General features: G+C 49.6%; 7 protein-coding genes across 7 annotated transcripts; 4 read left to right on the forward strand and 3 right to left on the reverse strand.

The window, feature by feature from the left end:
- Window positions 1–423: 423 nt before the first annotated feature.
- ARB_04013 (uncharacterized protein) lies at window positions 424–2,187 on the forward strand (the record flags this gene model as incomplete). The annotated part of the gene is made up of 1 exon (XM_003017091.1): window positions 424–2,187. One exon carries the CDS (start codon window positions 424–426, stop codon window positions 2,185–2,187), a length of 1,764 nt encoding a protein of 587 aa, XP_003017137.1.
- Window positions 2,188–3,224: 1,037 nt separating this feature from the next.
- Window positions 3,225–5,715, forward strand: ARB_04014 (DUF803 domain membrane protein; the record flags this gene model as incomplete). Its single annotated transcript, XM_003017092.1, is given in 2 exon segments — window positions 3,225–4,239; window positions 4,259–5,715. The coding sequence occupies 2 exon segments, from the start codon at window positions 3,225–3,227 to the stop codon at window positions 5,713–5,715; spliced, it is 2,472 nt and encodes an 823-aa protein (XP_003017138.1).
- Window positions 5,716–6,147: 432 nt separating this feature from the next.
- ARB_04015 (uncharacterized protein) lies at window positions 6,148–8,077 on the reverse strand (the record flags this gene model as incomplete). The annotated part of the gene is made up of 3 exons (XM_003017093.1): window positions 6,148–7,776; window positions 7,857–7,982; window positions 8,054–8,077. The coding sequence occupies 3 exons, from the start codon at window positions 8,075–8,077 to the stop codon at window positions 6,148–6,150; spliced, it is 1,779 nt and encodes a 592-aa protein (XP_003017139.1).
- Window positions 8,078–8,863: 786 nt separating this feature from the next.
- ARB_04016 (GRAM domain protein) lies at window positions 8,864–12,769 on the forward strand (the record flags this gene model as incomplete). The annotated part of the gene is made up of 3 exons (XM_003017094.1): window positions 8,864–9,294; window positions 9,369–12,001; window positions 12,066–12,769. 3 exons carry the CDS (start codon window positions 8,864–8,866, stop codon window positions 12,767–12,769), a joined length of 3,768 nt encoding a protein of 1,255 aa, XP_003017140.1.
- Window positions 12,770–13,307: 538 nt separating this feature from the next.
- ARB_04017 (uncharacterized protein) lies at window positions 13,308–13,925 on the reverse strand (the record flags this gene model as incomplete). The annotated part of the gene is made up of 1 exon (XM_003017095.1): window positions 13,308–13,925. One exon carries the CDS (start codon window positions 13,923–13,925, stop codon window positions 13,308–13,310), a length of 618 nt encoding a protein of 205 aa, XP_003017141.1.
- Window positions 13,926–15,404: 1,479 nt separating this feature from the next.
- On the forward strand, window positions 15,405–16,791 carry ARB_04018 (uncharacterized protein; the record flags this gene model as incomplete). Its single annotated transcript, XM_003017096.1, has 4 exons — window positions 15,405–15,751; window positions 15,815–15,999; window positions 16,152–16,400; window positions 16,460–16,791. 4 exons carry the CDS (start codon window positions 15,405–15,407, stop codon window positions 16,789–16,791), a joined length of 1,113 nt encoding a protein of 370 aa, XP_003017142.1.
- Window positions 16,792–16,980: 189 nt separating this feature from the next.
- ARB_04019 (peroxisomal copper amine oxidase, putative) lies at window positions 16,981–19,176 on the reverse strand (the record flags this gene model as incomplete). The annotated part of the gene is made up of 3 exons (XM_003017097.1): window positions 16,981–17,318; window positions 17,405–18,655; window positions 18,717–19,176. The coding sequence occupies 3 exons, from the start codon at window positions 19,174–19,176 to the stop codon at window positions 16,981–16,983; spliced, it is 2,049 nt and encodes a 682-aa protein (XP_003017143.1).
- Between the last annotated feature and the right edge of the window lie 355 nt (window positions 19,177–19,531).

Below are 19,531 nucleotides of genomic sequence, written 5' to 3' on the forward strand. Positions count from 1 at the left end.
AATGACCTCAGGTGTACGGCAGGTCTCAGCTTCGATTAGTCCTAAGTTTGGCACGTCCTCTATAGCAGCCAGGCCAAAATCTGGGCATAGTTCAGATGGTGGCCTTGACATTTTTCCCATAATGGTTTCGAGATAGGTAAATAATTTGCCAAGTTAGTTGGGGTTGTCTAGGTCGTAGTGAGAAAAAAGACTTGGTACTCCATACTCCGCTGGGAAATTTAGAATTCCGCGGCAAAAGTGGGTCTTACAAGAAAGGCGCTTAAATGTTAACCTTATTTCATGCACGTGATATCTAAAGTTTAGTTATGCAAACAGCACAAACTTAACAAATCAGGCAACTTGGCTCGTTCGTTATTTCTCGCCTCTCAAAGTTGATAAGACAGCTTTAGCTTACATTTCTAGAGTCAGTCTATCAGCTACACCATGGAGGGATTCGACGAGGAAGAGTTTAAGAAGTTTTTCCCCAGCGGCTTTGGGAAACAGACGAAAGAAGCCGACATTAAGACCCAGATTGATCGAACGAAGCGAAAGGAGCCTATCGAAACACCCGGCGCGCGAACAGCAGAAAAGCCGGCAAGCCCTTCGCAGGAAGCCGCCGAAGATAAAGATGGCGGAGATTCGGACTCAGACTCAGACTCAGATTCAGACTCAGATTCACCAGAGGATGAATTCCCAGTTTCCCATAACCTCGTCTTTAAAACGCACGATCGAGCTGTGACGACGATAACACTCGACACCGCCGGAGCGCGAATGATCACGGGTTCGACTGACTGCACAGTTAAATTCCATGACTTTGCATCATTAACACCTTCAACATTACGGGCGTTCAAGTCGGTCGAACCAAATGCAAGGAAAAACGCAACCTCTTCATCCGAGATACATCCTGTTCACATTGCGAAGTTCAACCCCATTTCCCCCAGCCAGGTCCTAGTGGTATCGGCCACGCCGCAAGCAAAGATTCTGAGCCGAGATGGCGATACTCTTGCGGAGTTTGTGAAGGGAGACATGTATTTGAGGGACATGAAGAACACGAAGGGCCATATATCTGAAGTTACCAGCGGGACCTGGAGTCCAACGGACTATAACTTGTGCGTCACTGCCGGCACTGACAGCACACTACGTATCTGGGATGTCAATGATCCTAGAAGCCAGAAGGAAGTCATTGTGCATAGATCAAAAGTGGCTGGGTCTGCAGGTAGGAGTAGGATGACAGCGGTTGCCTGGGCATCGCCTACGCAGGGAGGACCAAATGCTCTGATAGCAAGCGCTCTTGATGGCAGCCTTGTTATGTGGGGAGGAGATGGACCTTTTACCAGACCGAGTGCCGAGATCAAAGATGCACATACGAAGGATTCATGGATCAGTGGGTTGGATATCAGCCCAGATGGACGGCTGGTGGTCACCAAGGGAGGAGACGACCTGATTAAGCTGTGGGATACCAGGAAATTCAAACAGCCGATAACGACTGTCTCACACGTATCTGGATCAAAGTTTTACCCGACTTCTAATATCCAATTTTCTCCAACTGGAGCGAACATCGTGACGGGTTCTGAGACCGGACATCTACATATACTGAATCCTGCTACCCTCAAACCCGAGCTGGTTACTCTTGTGACCCCCGACTCACCCCTGATTTCCGTCTTATGGCATGAAAAGCTCAATCAAATCGTCACTGGATCTGCTAACGCGGAAACGCATTTGCTATATAACCCGTCCCTCTCGCATAATGGAGCTCTCACGATAATGTCCAAGGCACCAAAGCGACGACATGTCGACGACGATCCAAACTTTACAACTGACATCTCTCTCGGTTTCTCGGGCGAGGGCATTGTTAACGGCAGCGGAATCGCAGCAGCTAGCTTTGCAGCTAGGCACCCCAATGTTGGACTCACAGCTTCAGGGCGATCGAGAGATCCTTGCCGGCCTCACGTACCGGCCCAGACGCCCTTTGCCAAAAGCCAGCCTGACGAGAAACACATCCAGGACAACATACCTCTCAGTTCGATGAGAGATGAGGATCCTCGCGAGGCACTTCTAAAGTATGCCGAAGCCGCCGAGAAGAATCCTATATTCACCTATGCATGGAAAGACACCCAGCCCAAGACTATCTACGCCGAGCTGAGTGACGACGAGGAGGAAACCAAGGGGAAAGGCCCTGACAAGAAGAGGATAAAACGGAATTATTAGCTGGAGGTCCATAACGGCCATGACTACCGTGGGAGAGGGCGATATGGAGTAATAATATATTGTAGAATAAGTACATCAGGATTCATAACAGGCATAAAAAGGCGCAGCAAGCTGGGAGGATTTGAAATCAACTATCGAAATATATACCCTTGTGACATCTAAATTTTCAGACACTCGCGATTTTCTCCATAATACGAAGCCAGACTTTGCCATCGAGCATGCTGTGCTACTTGATGCTGCTGGCGCTGCTCGATTTCTGCTCTTCTTGCACGGCGTAACCAACGTAGCTCTACATACGGCGAGCACTGGACATAGTTAATGAAACCATCCACAAACCCAACGTCTCTGCGGCCGTCGTCGCCATCACCGTCACCAGCACCGCTCAAGGCGCCTTTGATAAACACTCCTGACGCACCTTTTGCAGCTTTGACTCCACTGAATTAGTTTAGCTGCATATAAATCACAAGCTGGGCTTTCCGCGCCCGTTCTGGTTGGTTGGCGCGCGAGTCATCCAAAAATCCCAGCCATCCACCACGCTGGGGGGCGGCCGTCCAAATCCTCGCATTCCCTGGCATCTCTTCATGCTCTCGCCTCTCTAGAGTGCGTCGCGGACAAAGGCGCAACCGTCTCAGGAGTCCCGGTATGACGAGCAGGCGGATCAGTTGCTGTCGCTAAGAAGACGAAGAAGACGAAGAAGAAGACTGTTTACCCCGAGCCCTGGTTGACTAAATATTTACTAGTTATCGACGGCCAGCTAGCTCGAAGACCTGACCAAAACCTGGCTCCGACCTGCGAGCGCCCTGAGAGCGGATGAAGGCTTGATAGCAGCCTCATAATCTGCCCTCTACATGCGGTAGACCCTCTACGGCAGCCGTCAAAGGAAGCCCTCAAGCGGCGTTGGCTAGTTACGACGGCCGGTGTGCAGCATCAGGGACATCAAGCAATAGCCGGAACGCCCTGGTTATTTGGCCATCCAGTTACGAGCGGGAAGCAGCACTTTCGAGGCCGAGAAGAGCTCCTTTTCCGCCTCTGTGACAATGCTTGTCGCCTTTCTCCTCTTCCTTATCGCCGAGCAGGTCTCCTCCACAGCACTACCTTCGCCGTTACACCAGTCCTCCTTTGCTGCTGGCAATGCTCCCGTCCTCATCGGCGAGAAGCCTGGTGAAGGCGGGCATGAGAGAGACCCAATCAGCGAGTGGTCCTCTACGATAGGAATCGTCACTGCGATTGTAGGCAATGTCCTTATCTCGGTTGCCCTGAATATCCAGCGTTATGCTCATGTTCGTATTGAGCGGGAATATGAAGGGAATATACTACGGCTGAGGGCCGAGTGGAAACGGACCTCATCGCCACCAAGACCAGACGGGCCGACGAGCAGTTACAGTGACTACGGGACGGTAGACAGGGAGAATGCCCAAAGTCAGGATGATGTCAGTGCAACCCGGTATACTGATGACCCGGAGGAAGGTGGACGACGCCGACCACGCAAGGCGCATACTAACGGAAATGGACACGCTCATACGCAAAGCCAGGAGAATCAATCGTCAGAAGATGAGGCAGTCGACGACCTTTTGCAGCGCTCTTTCTTATCCGACCGAACAGCGACCTCGTTTGAGAAGAGCATAGCCGGTGTTGACAGAAAGTCATACCTCCGTTCCTCATACTGGTGGTTTGGCATAGTACTGATGACTGTGGGAGAAGCTGGCAATTTCCTGGCTTATGGATTCGCTCCAGCTTCCATTGTTTCTCCCCTGGGAGTTGTTGCCCTGGTTTCGAACTGTGTGATTGCGCCGTTCATGCTGAAGGAGAGATTCCGCCAGCGAGACTTTCTTGGAGTTGTGATTGCCGTTGCTGGAGCTGTCATCGTCGTCCTGAGTGCCAAAACATCAGAAAACAAGATCGGTCCGGATGAAATATGGGGTATGATTACACGCTGGGAGTTTGAGACATACCTCGGGATTACCGTTGTTTTGATTATTGCTTTGATGTTGATAAGCAGAAAGTATGGGAGAAAGACCATCCTGATTGATATTGGGCTTGTTGGATTGTTTGGTAAGATGCTTTTTCATAGTTCTGCTTTTCTCTATATCTGAGCTGACATTGAAATGCATAGGCGGTTATACAGCCCTGTCTACCAAGGGAGTTTCCTCCCTTCTTTCAAACACACTCTGGCATGCAATCACATTCCCTATAACGTATGTCCTTGTGGCCGTCCTGGTGTTCAGTGCTGTGATGCAGATTCGATATATCAACCGCGCGCTGCAGCACTTCAACTCGACGCAGGTGATCCCAACTCAGTTTGTGCTGTTCACCTTATCAGTTATTGTGGGAAGTGCTATATTATATCGTGATTTTGAATCTGCAACCGGAGAAAGGGTTGCCAAGTTTGTTGGTGGCTGTCTATTGACTTTCTTCGCCGTCTATCTCATCACGAGCGGGAGGGTCCAAAAGGAAGATGAATCTGAATCTGAGTCGGAGACAGATGAGGAGGAAGCCATCGGTCTTCAGAACGAGGAACCATATCGAGACTATGTTGACTGGCAGCAAGATGGTGCACCAATACCCAGAAGACAGAGTACCGATAGCGCCGGCCCGGGTTCAAAGACAAAGCCTTCACCATCTCGCTCGCTCCAGAGCCTGGAAGAGGTCTATAACGAATCCGAGGACGAGGATGGACAGTTGACTCCGCGTGTCCGGATATCTGCCTCTCCCGGGTCTCTGCTACCCCCTATCTCAAGCTCTTCTTCAATTCTGGATCCCTCTCCACTGCCTGCCATTTCCAACCCCTGGGCAACCCCAAGTCATGAGAGAGAAGAATCAGACTACCTTGCTGCCACTCCTGGTAAGGATACCTTATCCCGTAGTGCAGACGTCTACCCTCCTCCAACCAATGTGGTCTTGCAATTCCCGGCTGCCCCGGGCGCAACGGATTCACCTCATCGGATTTCACCTCCCCAACTTGGTCCACAAACGCCTCAAGGAAGCCCTCGACGCCGTTCCCCAACCAGAGCAGAGCAGCATAGCACGCACAAGCACTCCGGTCAGCCTCTACGCACCCCCGGCTCAGTGCATCGAAACTCTCTTTCCCGATTCTCCCCTGGTCCGCTTCTCCCCCCGTTATCAGGCGGGTTAAGCGCTGTTGTTGCAGACTCTTTACGACGGGGAGAAGGATCCCCCCAACAACTACGGAGAAGCTTACGCGGAAGCACCAGGCACAAATCCAAGAATAGGGTACGAGCAGGTATTCCGCTTTATCTGGACGCAGCGCTTGATCCACGCCCTGTGGCCGAGACTGAAGTCGAGTCAACTGGCACACCAAGGGACGGGCCTCAGATATCGCGATCAACTTCAACTACAGGTCCAGATGCATTCCCAAGTGAACAGCAGCGGATAAGGAGTCTGAGTGATTCGTGGAGTGGCGGCCTATTGAACTTTGGAGGCAACTTACGGCTCAGCGGCCGTAGGTCAAAGGGGAAACTTCCCGCTGAGGGTTCCGAAGAGCCTACCAGCCGCCAGCCGGAGCCATGAAGATATCCGTTGCCTTGGATCCGGCCCTGTTTATATGTACATCTCACGACTCAAACCATCCAGTATCCTCACCTCTCAGCCCGAAATCTCTCTCTTTTTTCCCTTGTTCGCCTTTTCTTTCGTTTCCTAGGCCCATGCTGGCCTTCTATTCTCCTTCTGTCTTTAATACATTTTAATACTCCGCTATAGAGCCCAGCAGGCGATGTATTTAATTATCATCTAGCGTTCCGAATGATGGTGGTGGTTGTTTTTTCCATTGTATTTTTTTTTTTTTCCCGTTGCTACTCTCGCTATTCGTGTTGATACTTGAGCGTTCATCAAAACAACCAGTCAGTCCTTTGATGCAAATAATCGACGAACGAGTGACTTAGATTCAGTGTGTGTGTACATAAGATCCTTGAAATCTGGCATAAGCTAACTGGAAAACTCATCTCAATCCCCTTGCTTATTGTTATTAGTATCTTCTTCCTCGGCTCTCTCCTTGGAGTCGTCCTTGGAAGGTCTTCCATTCCCATTCCCATTGCCAGCACCCTCACGTCTAACCCGAGCACCCTCTTTCAGCTTCTCCCATCGCTCTCTATACCTCTCGACTACGGCTCTAAGCTTTTCGTTCTCACGGCTGACTTTTTCCAGTTCCCGTTCGTTGTTCCTGATCAGCTCTTGTAGTTCCCTGATGCGCATGTCTGAGGCAGCACCAGGTACTGCTGATGACATGGGTTCACCGGTAGTAGAAGCTGCAGGAGATGTCTGGAGAGACGGTAAGATGGCATGCTGGTTGTGCATGGCACGTATGGACTGTTGAAGAGCGAGTGATGACGACTGGGCATTCACTTCCCACATATGTAGGCGTTTCGCCAGTGTGTCAGACAGATGTCTCAGAGCCTCGTTCTCCATATGAAGCTCCTCTACGGTTTTCAGGGATCTCGAGTGATCGCCTTTGTTCTTGCGTGGCGGTAGAGTGGTGCTTCGATCCAGCTTGCTGGCGGCCTTTTGTACGAAGTCTTCAGGGGAAGGGGGGTTTTCACTAGCATCGACAAAGTCATCTTCGACGGACTCCAGGCTGTCTTTCACAGCCTCCTTTTCTTCCCGAGAAAGTATGCCGGCATAGGATATCATTCCACCTGTTGTGGGCACTACATAGAATGATTCAGCCGGGTTATGCGAGCCAAAGTGGCCGTCTTTGTCCTTGATGGCCCTCAATGCAGCACTGGAGATAAGCTTAGACACATCTGGGTCCTTGTCTGAGAAGCTGGTAAAGTCCGCTACGGCGGCGTCGGTGTCAGTCTTTGTGTCTGCAGCTGGAGCCTTTTGTCCCGAGAGAAGTCGAGGCTGAGAGGCGCCGTCGACTCCCAGGGGTAAGCTAGCAAAGGCAAGGGGAGCAGAAAGCTTCGATATGACGCCTTCAAAGGTCGAATAGAAGCGTTTGAATGGTTCATCTCCGGTGATTGACTTGAGACCGGCTATGGCGGTGTCTTTGATGTAAGGGGAGACGTACTCCTGGGCCGTAACGCGAGTCGGGCTGATCGGCTGGCCCCAGGAGCGGTTCCCTTCCCGAGAACGATTCTGCGGCGAGGCCTGGGGGTCAGTTGACAGCTGGTCAGCCCGTCTGCCGTCTCTCTGTCTCGCCTGGACCGGGGAGCCTGCCATCCTCGCTCGGGCATTCTGAGCCGACACTGTAGGCGAAACGGGGTTGGCATGCTGTCTCTGGGAGGGTATGCCCCTTGCAGACGCTAGGTTTCCGGCAATGGACGAATTGCGAGACCCGGAGCTGGTCTGTGAAAGCAAGCGCGGTGGATGCTGTACATATTGTTGTTGTTGTTGTTGATGGTGATGGTGATGTTGCTGTCTGCTGTGGTGCTGCTGTTGGTACTGCGACCCAGCAGTCAACCCAGAGGCCCTATGCGCAACAGGACTAGCTGTAGGGTTGGGGGCCAACTCGTCTGCGCCGCCCGAGAGCTTCCGCTCTGCTTCTGCAGCGGACGGAGGATTCTCATGTTGGAACCGGATGATGGCAGCGAGTTGCTTGTGGTGGTCTTCGAGCAGTCGAAGCGTCCTCGCGGCCTATCACAGCATCCAGACGGTCAGAAACGAATCACTCACTCTCTCTCTCTCTCTTCGGTTCCTGGCTAGACAGCTCTTACACTTGGGTCTGTAATGGACAGTCGAGCGGTTGCAAACTCGCCCGCTGCGAGATCGTGCTCTTCGCTCGCGGCGACGGGGTTCGACTTGCGGGTCTCATGGAGCGCATTCCGGGCGTGAGTATGGGCCTGGACACGTAGATAGACAGACAGTTAGAACACGCACACAGACACAAAGAGAGACACAGAGAGAGGCTTACGAGCAGCAGCGGCGAGGACTCCATGGCCGCCAGAAGTCGCAGCAGGTAACTAACTAGCTATATCGTCAGGCGAGGCCGGCAGCGGGCAAAGCAGGTCATAATCCCTATCCCTGTGCGCTGTGCACCCCCAGCGAGCCGTTGCGTGTCTCCGTGTAGGCGCTGTCAGTGGCACCGGCGGAGGTACAGAGTACAGCGGACGTTATATTGGCAGCCAGAGAGCCAACTAGCAGCTAGCAGGAAAGCAAAAGCAAAGCAAGGCCTGGCGATGATGTCAAGCGGGCGGTTCTGGGTGCGTCGATGTCGCGGTACTTCGGCTGCCCGCAGAATTCTGGTGTAGCGAGAAGTACCGCGACATCGCCCGCTTCTGGCGGCCCGGCGAGCGAAACTCCGTCTGTCTCTCTGCGCTCTCTCTCTCTAGTGTTAAGTTAGCCATAGCAGTGTGGCAGCCAGGCAGGACGACGGACGAGCAGCCGCAAGACCAGCCGATCGAGACCTAGTTAGATGCTGGGAAGAGCCGGCCAGCGACAGGGAGATCCAGCCGCTTCCTTTGCTCCTTTTCTCCGTCTCTCGCGCCCGCTGGTGGACCGGAAGAGGGCCCTGGGATGGGTGGCCACCACGACGGCGAGCAGACGACCGACATAACTACAGACATAACTACATAACTACAGCCTTGCCTTGCTCGACCAGGCTGCAGGACGCCCTTGCTACGCCCGTGGCCGGAGGATTAAAGAGACAGTTAACGCCCTCCGTCCTGGCTGCTGTTCCCTTTGTCGAACGCACACGACAGCGGATGCTCATGTGCTGGCGCTCATGGAGAGCCATGGTGACCCTGCACCCGCAGCCGCCCCCTCGAACGGCCTGAGAAAGGTGTTTACAATGCAGAATCGAAGCCGGACGGCGCTGGGGAAGACCGACGGGCCCGAGACGGATCCTAGGAACAGAAGCTCGACCATTGAATCGAGGGCGGAGGAGGCGAGGCCGGCGACCAGCAGCGCTGCCTCGAGCCACAGCGACGCTCCCAGTGGCATCTCAAAGCTGCTCTCGGGGGCCAGAAGACGGACCCGGAAGAAGGGCAATTCGTCGACCTCGTTGAATAAGGACGCCGAGCAGGTCGAGGGCTACGACTGGCAGGCCGGCGAGTCCAAGGTCTCCCTGCCGTCGGTAGAGATCAATGGGCAGCGCCGCAGGTCCATGACAAACCCAGAGAGCAACCATGTCTCAGACTGCTCGGAATCAGACGTGTATGTGTCTTGCTCTTTTACCTTGTTGTCCCGCATGCTGGACGAATGCTGAATGCTAACAAATGTACAAAAAGTCACTCCCGCGGGGATCCGATAGCATCTACCCCCGAACTCGGCATCTATAAGGATGAGATTGACAGCAACGCCGGAGGACTACGCTCAAACACCGCATCAGAGGTCAGTTTCGACAGCTTCAAGGGTCCCTCCAGGAATCCGTCTACCTTGGGAGTCTCCCCAGATAGACCGTCAACCTCCCCAACCGGCCGGAAGCTGAAAGAAGCGTTCGTTCACCGGATGACGAACAGGAGCACCGATACCAGTCCCAACAGGAGCTCTGGAAAGCTAGCCGGCAGCAACAATGGGAAAGATTCCAACGGATCTGTAGATGGCGGATCTTCCGTGAGAACGCTACCACCTATACAAACGGCACCGCCGTTGCCCCATTCAATTATAACATCAACTTCCCTTGACGCTGGCCGTCAAGGAGCTGATAAACCCGCCCCGTTGAACGGAAATCCCCAGACTCCTCCAACGTCCAGGAACGCACCGGAAATAGTCACCACTGTCACCCCTCCGACTCCTACTAACCGCGAGTTCAATTCCCAGCACACTCTTCTGACCAATATCGTCAACTCCCCGGAATCTACTGCCCAAAATGATACCCCTGATCAGCCGTCTTCCAACATTGTTGTCAGCCCTTCAGGCAACATGATATCCCACCGCCGCGTACGGTCAGCGTCTGCAGCTCACCAATCAAGTAAACTATCCAATTCATCAGTCCCTCCTGTATCACCGGCCCCAGAAGACCCCAAGTCTCAGGGAAAGTCGTCTACGTCACAATTTGGAGCGGGTTTCTTCTCGTCCATGGTTTCTGCGGCACAGAATGCCGCCACAACTCTAAGTAGCAGCTTAAATCCCCAGGCCAAAGGCAGCAAGACTTCTCAAGAGCAGAACAACACCGAGGGGGATACTCGAGACTCGGGCGAGCAAGAGAAACCTGGAGCTACCCCTGGAGGCGAGGAAAATGTCGCCCCACAGAATGGCAAAAAGGAGCTGGCCGTCAATACCCTGGGTACGGGTGATCTTGACTTTAGTCATCTTGGACTAGAGCATCTTGAAAAGGCCGCAGGTGACGGTGAAGGCAGCAAGTTGGACGTTGCTGGAAGACCTCGTGCAAAGACTGCAGTCTCACAACGTGACGAACTTGCTGCGCGCATGGAAGACGTACGGGCTGCAAGGGCTGTTTCTATGGCCTATGGAAATACCCCAGTAACTCCCATAGTTACCGTGGACAGCATTAACACAGACAACCAGCCTGCAAACCCTTTAAACACCGTGGTTAGAGATAACGCTGGTGAAAATACTCCGCCGGGAGGCAGTGTCCACAGTGAGACGGCCGAAAGTCTTAAACAAAACGGCAGTCTTAAGAGCCGCCGTGCTCGCAGGGATCGTGGCTCCTCTGCCGCTACAACAAATACTACAATCGGTGCACCGATCGGAACAAACCTCACCGCAGGGAATACCAGTGTCCCCCGTCTCACCGGGTTCGCCGTTGCCAGTAAGAAACGAAACCGTGACTTTCATTCGCTTTTCCGCAGTGTTCCCGAGGACGATTACCTGATTGAGGACTACAGCTGTGCATTACAGAGAGAGATCATCCTTGCTGGCCGACTGTATATCTCCGAAGGCCATATCTGCTTCTCAAGCAATATCTTGGGATGGGTAACCACGTTAGTCATCGCCTTCGATGAAGTCATCGCTATAGAAAAGGAGTCTACAGCCATGGTCTTCCCAAATGCCATTGCCATACAATCCCTGCATGCGCGCCATACCTTCCGCAGTTTGCTCAGTCGAGATGCAACGTACGACTTGATGGTCAATATCTGGAAAATCAGCCACCCCACCCTCAAAAGTTCCATCAACGGAACGCATATCGACCAGGGTACTGGAGACAAAACTGAAAAGACAGATGACGTCTTTGACGACAGTGCCTCGGACTTGGATGACGATGACGAGGTGTACGATGAAGATGAAGACGGCGCTGAGATTACTAATAACGGAAGCGAAGACAACAGTGTAGCGGGCAGCGAAGCACCGGACCAAGCACAACGCGTACTTCGCAAATCCTCTACCGTACCGCTTTCTGCTATGGGGACTCCGCAGGCTCCCGGTCCCGGTGAAGAAACAAAGTCTGGCGAAAACGGAACCAGTTCAAGTCCAGAGTTTCCGGGTCCTAAGACTCATGCACCAACGGAATACAATGACCCTGCTGGGCGTTTTGACAAACTGATCAAGGATGAAGTTATTCCCGCTCCCTTGGGACAAGTGTACGCTCTCGTCTTCGGTATTCCTTCGGCTGCCTTCATGTCCAAATTTTTGGTTGATTACCAGAAAGTCACCGATCTTCAATTCGAGGATGACAAAAAGGGTCTCACAAATGAATCCAGGACCCGGTCATACAACTACATCAAACCGTTGAACGGAGCAATCGGCCCGAAGCAAACAAAATGTATCAGCTCTGAGCAACTTGACTTCCTCGATCTTGAGAAGGCGGTTCTTGTCACTCTCACCACCCAGACACCAGACGTACCCAGTGGGAATGTCTTTTCAGTGAAAACTAAATACCTCCTCACCTGGGCCCCTGGAAACGCCACAAGGATGGTCATGTCGTGCCTTGTAGAATGGACAGGCAAGAGTTGGATTAAAGGTAACTAACGCACTGGTCGTCATCAGTTCCATATAATCTCTTTTTTTACTAATAGGCTGCTTAGGTCCAATCGAAAAAGGTGCTAGCGATGGCCAACTTAGTTTCGGCAATGATCTCGTCAAAGCGGTCAGAGCTGCAGTTGCCCGCGGTCCTGGAATCAAAGCCGGGCCAAAGGGCAAAGGAAGACGCATCCGCATGGCAGCCGAAATGGCAGTTGCCGCCAAAGACCAAGCTGCTCTGGATTCCACCAAATCCCAGCCCGACAACGGCTTCCTGTCAACCCTCTATGGCCCCTTTGCTCCAGTGGTAGACATCATAAAGCCATTCTGGAGCAGCAATATGACTATCGGTGTTCTCGTGATTCTTCTCGTCACTATGTGGTTCCGTGCTTCCGTCCCTGGCTATCCAACTTCTAGAGCTGGGCTCACGTCTCATTCCGCGCCCGACCGGCTAATTGCATTAGAAGAACTATGGCACCGAGAAGAGAATGAGCTTTGGGACTGGCTGGAGGAGAGAGTAGGGCTAGATGGTCTCTCATTCCCGGTTGTTGATAACGCGCATTCCCGAGACGACAAACAGCAGCCCAACCGCCGTGCTGAAAAGGAGTTTGAAAGTCGTCTACATCGCGATAGAATGTCTGAGCGTGAAGCCGAAAATGCCATCCGAGTTACACAAGAACGCCTCCAGACTCTGCAGAAAATCGTCGAAAAGCGGAAACAGAACCGCGAGGCTTCAGTAGAGGAACAGGCCGAACCTCCCTCAACATGACAGGCAGGGCAAGAATATTTTTTTCTAATATCTTGCCTTAAGCCTGTCACTTTCATTATAACTTCGTTTACCAAACGAATCTCTGCGTTGCTGTTTTCTATTCTTTCCATCCCTGTATATCATACATTCGCCTTACACAGGCTGTTTCCTTTGTTCCTGCATAACCGCATGTTTTATTTACCGTTGGGCGTATATCCTGGTTCAAAAACGTCGAGTTTGTTTGCTCTCCTTTTCCTTGCTGCTTAATCGAGTGTTGGAGTTAGGCTGGCGTGCTATCGTTTATCATATTCTCTATGTATCAAACCAATTTATCCCAAATGCATTTTTTAAGAAACCCTTCATACAACTATCGTGTTTCTTATTAACGCTGCATAGGTAGGCCTGCTTTTCTCTATACCAACTACGAGGAGTGATGGTATTCAGTTCATGCTGTTTGCACCTTTTCCCGAGTTGAAACCAATATATTTAGTAAATGCAGAAAAAAATAAACAGAGAAGATAAAAGCCAGCTGCATCATTAAAGAAAAGGAATCAATCATCTAAAACTTCTTCTCAAGCCCTGTGTGAATATCTACCATCAACGCATTTAGCTCCTTCGTATAGTCACCTCCACCCTCGATGTCTAGGGCCTTGGTAATCCACTTTTGGGCTTCCTCCCATCGTCCCATCTCAACAAGACACTTTCCGCCTCGCCACCAGGCTTTTCCATTTCCCTGCTCGTTACACTCCACGCTAAGCTGTGCATCAACCCATGCTTCAGCCCACAGTTGCTGCTGCATGTAGGCCTGTGCTCTGTTTGCATAAAGCGCAGATAGCTCCTCACGCACTAAGCCCACAGGCTCCCACGCTGGCCGCCCAAGTGCCATCTCAATCGCAAGGGTGTACATCTTGACGGCCTCCGCAAAGGAAGACTTTCGGTAAGCAGTGTTGGCTGTGTCGCGGAGTTTCGCTATTTGTGCGCTTCGCTTGGGATTTACGGGTCGAGGTGGGGGAGGGATATTTGGGGGATCAAGGTTGAGGAGAGTACGGTGTGTTTGGTTTATGGCTTCGAGTAGGGCATTGAGCTCGGCGGAATTGGAAGTGGGGTCTGAAAGCGCTTTGGACTGTGAATCAATCTGTATCGGGTATTGTGTGAAGTTCTCTGCGTCTGAAGCCATGGTGATATATAAACTGTCTATCCCGAATCGAAGGCTGCGAACGGCCTTGAGGAATATAAGAAACAGGGGTTGATGGAACGGCCTTATTCAACGGCGTTGTGATTTGAGTTCCTGATTGAGGAAATTTGTCAGTTATTTTTGCCTAGTTGTACGACAGAAGACTTGAATTATACTAACCTTCCGTAGTAATATAGTTAAGTATTTGAATCTGCTCGGCGAAGGCGGGTTTGTTCAAATCGAAATTATCTGGCGATGCTTGTAGCAAAAGTCCTGTTAAACCGAACATGAGACCAACTTGTTCTTCTGCGATATATGGCGCTAGTCCCTTTTTAGCCTAGTCTATTATTACCTTCTGGAACAGCGCTCGGACCACACTCTAACTTCACGAAGTCTAGAAAAGGAAACTCATGGAACAACACGAACTTCATCGCCATGGCGTGAGCTGAAGAAGCGGAGGTTTTCACGCAAATTCAACTATTAAGATACTCGCAAAGGAAGCTTCGCGCAATATCTTACCTATTTGTTTTGAAATCCAATTAAGTTCTTCTCCTAGATCTCTCAGACTGACTATTTATTGGCCTTCGGCAGTTCGGTATAGGTGTTGCTCTATCGCACCGGATACTTTCAAGGACACAGATATCGACAAACACATCCCTTCCCTACTAAAAGTCCACGTATAAAAAAATACTAAATGAGGTTTAATGCATATATATAGATAAGACCTATCTCTGTCTGGTTTTACTTTAATATTCGTCCATCTCATGGAATACCGTATTATCTTGGTCACAAAGAGAAAATATCTTCTTGGCTAAAATCTCCTTAGGAGTATCAACAAGCTCCGCAAGAACCTATTCGGCGAAAATAAATCGGGGCTCGTTTTTACTGATGTCTCTTTGTCCGCTGTGTTGCACAAGCGGTTTTCGCTTGCTTTGTGTCTCACCTGTGACCCTGGACGATCCCCTGCGCCTCCTTTACCTCGAGTCGAGGAATATATTTATTCTCCAAGAAGTGCATAATACGGGTGTTTTTTTAGCTCTATACCCTTGCACATTATAGGAGATATATACCCAATTATGAATTCATGGTCCTTGTTCTGACAGCCTGCCTAACCGCGTGTTGTGGCATAGTCCAAATGGAGCAGCATGATAGCCATGCATCGAACCGCTCTTGAAAGTTTTGTTTGTTACTTGGGGTCAGTTTAACAAGCACCTACCCACTCTGGTCTGCAGTGCCACAGTACCGGTCTCAATTTCAATGCCCCGGCTTCTATGGTCATTCGGGGGCCATTGTTAGTTATAACAGTTTTTTATGAAAACCGTGGCTTATACACCATGATGTATATATATCATATATCATCCACAGGAGACACCATTCATCTTCAGTTGATTAACGTGAATTGAACTCCCCAACCTCAATTCTCCGTGTATACCATAGTACCACTAGATTCTACTTTTTTTTTTCGGGGGCATACAACTCATGATGTGGCACTCTCCTTTTTCCACCGCATTCACCCTTTTTCTAGGTTTCTTTACTCTTACCCTGGCCCTACCAACAAACAGTCTTGCAACTACTGGCCATTTCACGATCGAGCAAAGGCTCATAAACACCATTAAATCGGATTGGCCACCGAAAGAACTATGGAGGGGCCTGAGGAAACATCACAGACCTCTACCACCAGCTGTCTCTCGCATAAGTAGGCACGGGGGCTCTTTTGCCAATGGTACCGTCAAAGTCACTCCTGATGAATACGATACTGAATTCGTTAATGAAATTACAATCGGAAATGATACTCTCTTCGTTGACATTGATACTGGGTCTTCTGATTTGTGAGTCCTATCATTCCATACATCTTTGCCCCAGCAACAAGCTAATGAACTGGGACTACATAGCTGGGTTTTTTCATCCCAGCTTCCGGAACAATCACAACGAAACCATCGCATCTATCATCCAGAAAAAACAGGAATAAAGCTCCCCAAACAAATTTGGGAAACCAGTTACGGTGATGGGACTGGAGCTGCTGGAAATGTATTCTTAGACAAAGTCAATCTCGCCGGATTGGAAGTGTCTTCCCAAGGTGTGCAAGCAGCAACATGGGTTAGTTATCAATTTGCAGACAAAACAGTTACAGACGGGGTTATTGGTTTTGGATTTGACCCTTTTAATGGAGGCAAGGGACATATCCTTGAATTTTTTGGGTTAACAACTTGCTAACATATATGTCTATAGTAACACCAAAAAAACAAAAGACTTGGTTTGGAAATATTATGGAGAGACTCGAAAAACCTATCTTTACTGCTTGTCTGAAGCATAAAGCTCCTGGGTTCTATGACTTCGGCTTTATTGATAAAACGAAACATATCGGGAACCCTAGCTATCTGCCTGTTGATAATTCAAGAGGATGGTGGGAAACCACCTTCAATGGATTTTCTACTGGACCCAGTGATAATTCTACATATCGATTTAGGGCAGTTGTTGGTATGTGGCCATGAACCTATGGATATCATAAACTATGTCATACTTACAGTACCATCCAGATACTGGAACCACGTTCATGCTTCTACCCAGGGAAATTACCGAGCAATACTATTCCTCGATCACCGGTTCGGCATTTGATAGAGAGAATGGAGGCTGGACATTTCCATGCAACGCAACCCTGCCAGAGTTTGCAATTCATGTCAATGACTATAAAGCCATAGTGCCCGGTGAGCATATCAACTGGGCACAGATCCCAGGAACCAACACATGTTTTGGGGGAATTCAGCCGGTGGACCGCTCACCTGCTGTACTTGGGGGGTCGTTTTTAAAGAGTCAATTCGTTATTTTTGATCACGATGGTCCGAAGATGGGGTTCGCAGCTCAAAGATAACCCTATATATAACATCCTCCTCGATTATAGAATTTTGGCGTTAAGCAACCTTATTCTAAGACCCGGTAGGAATTTAAAATTAAAATGCTGTCTGAAGGTAAACATGACGGTTATAATTCAGGATACTAAATTTTAATTTGAACAATTACTTTCCTAGTCCAATATTTTAAAGTAAGGAATGAGAATAAACTAAACGGCCTTGCTCGATTCATCCTGGAGCACTTCTGGGTTGGATCCCTCTTTTACCTGGCTTGGTGTCAAAGAGTAGTTCGGCTTTACGTCAAGAGCAGGGTTACGATCAAAAAAATTCCGAGGCCGGAGGAGTAGAGATACAGGTTCGACTGGCATGATCGGGAAGTCTTCTGGTGAAGGAAAGTGTGCTATTCCAAATGTGTGCCAGACAACTATATCAGTATTGTCGATGGACTGATTTGCTGTGCCTGAGATCCAGGCCGGAAGGCCATGAGACGGTTCGCCCGAAGTTTGAGGGACATGCCGTCCAGCGGGGTAAATTTGGTCATCCGAATCTGAAGAATACGTCAGTTAACGTGGGTTTAACTAAATGAAGAAGAAGAAAAGAAGAATAACTATGTCGAAAAGTTATGGGGCTTACACTTGGTAACGTGAATAGCATGTCTAGCAAATCCAGCTCGTTTCCAGACCAGACTTCCTTCCTTTGGGAGAAGAGAAGGCACTTCCCTACTTACTAATTTGTAACTTACGGGCATTTTACTATATTTATTTAATTTGTTGATGTTGGATATTTCCCAGGTACGGCTTGATGATCCGTCGTAGTCTGCAACGGACTCAGGTGGTGTACAATATTTTGTCCTTTTGGCATAAAAGGCGTTTCCATATTTGTTCTGGGGACTTCCAATTTCACCTGGGCCACGGACAGCGTCAACTTGGAAAACGGTGTTATTTGGCCCATCGATATTTGGATCTATACGTAGGCAAAATAGATGTTGATGATTGTGTGCATTTACACCAGGGTATACTTCGGTGCCCCAGCCTTTGGTATCCTCGTCAGGGTTCATAGCATAGGTATTCAAGATTCCAGTAAGTTTTATTTCCAGTTGGATAGTACCGTCTTGATGGAATATCCAGTACACACAATATTCATAGTTGGCGGCGGTGAATATATGGGATACGACCAACTTCTGACTCCTAGTGATAATGGTAGAGTTATCCCTAAAATCAGTGTGTTTGAACAGAATTCCAGCATCCTCTTCGTGAATACAAATGGCATTCTTGATAAGTGTGCTTGCGCCTGCAGCATTGACAAATGCTGCATCCATATAGTGTATGGTACCTTTGCAGTCACAGCCTAGGTTGAGACTGTTCGTTAAATATCCAGCTCCGTACTCTCCTATATCAAAGGCGTGTTTTCGCTGGTGAGGATGCTCCGGATTTCCATAAGGAACAACCATCTCTGCAAGAGACAAACGGTAAAAAACTGGCCTACACTCTCCTTTGTCGTTGAAGGTGATATTGTGAAGTACGATTCCCTCTCGGTGATTGAAACCAACGTGAAACTTCCAGTTTTGCCATTCTATGTGACGGCCCTCAACCTTAAATGAAACACCGTCCGGTTGAGTGATGTGTATAGGTTTAAGATCTTTCCTGTACCCTCCCTCTTTTTCTATCGCTTTGGGGTGGTAATTTGGCGGTGGCGCTTTGCTCACATGTCGACGGATGGCCGGGACATCAATGTGGATGAATTTCATGGTATTAGGGTTGAAAATGGGACAAAAATCCAGGGGGTAGGCATACTGACAGTCATCAATTTCGGGCCGGTAGTACATTAGTGCTTGCTGGAGACGGTCACTGTTGCCGAACCTTTCATCGTATCCAATAGTCCACGCTATTAACAAACGTCAGCTACAAAGTAAACCTGAGAGCACTCAGCATTGTTACGAACTCACGGTCACAATACACTCTATGCATATCTTCTCTGGGTATACCTATTGCCTCACACTGTTTAATGATATCCTCATCCTTTCTGGCCATATGTTCGACAAATTGTAAGTCTTCCATCGTTACCAATGGCTGAACGCCTTTCACCAGAGTCCATTCAACGATTGCGTTGGTAGTTAGATCAACTATTCCATCATAGAGTTTCCCATCAGGGGTAATAGCAACGACTTCTGCGGCTCTATGTGGTCTAGGAGAGTTGCCAGGGTCCTCAAGCCATGCCATCATCTGGGCTTTTCGTGGCTCCGATAAGGTAACAGTATTGAATTTGAGAGGTCCATCATGAGCCTCTCTGACTATGGCAACGGCTGCATCAATCTCAGATGTGGAAAGCGGGTCAAATGGATGCATTTGGGTTTCCTGGGAGTCTCTAGCCTGGGAGGGCGGTTGCTTTACTCTTTCAAAGACCATGATGGTGTAGGAAGAGTGGAAGTATAGATCATGGGCGATAGTATGTGGATGTTAAAATGGGTAAGAGGAAATCCTGGATGTAGTGCGGATTCATATATAAATCACACGGTATTCATATGACGATTATCACTGAGACCATTCAATGCGGGGAGGGCAAGGGCCAGCAAGTGCTTTACAGTGCGTGCATGTGTAACGGCATGGAGTGTAAGTATACCACCATGCTGAAATTCCAGTGGCCTATATTCCGTATTGGACTGCAGGAATACCTCACACCAGGGATTGCTTATAATCTAGTCCAAGCATATGCATGCATGTTACTGGGTATCTAGAAGAGCGCCATAGCTAATGAAAGATG

The sequence above is a fragment of the Trichophyton benhamiae genome (genome assembly GCF_000151125.1).
Source record: "Trichophyton benhamiae CBS 112371 chromosome Unknown contig01293.0, whole genome shotgun sequence".
NCBI classification, from domain to species: domain Eukaryota; kingdom Fungi; phylum Ascomycota; class Eurotiomycetes; order Onygenales; family Arthrodermataceae; genus Trichophyton; species Trichophyton benhamiae.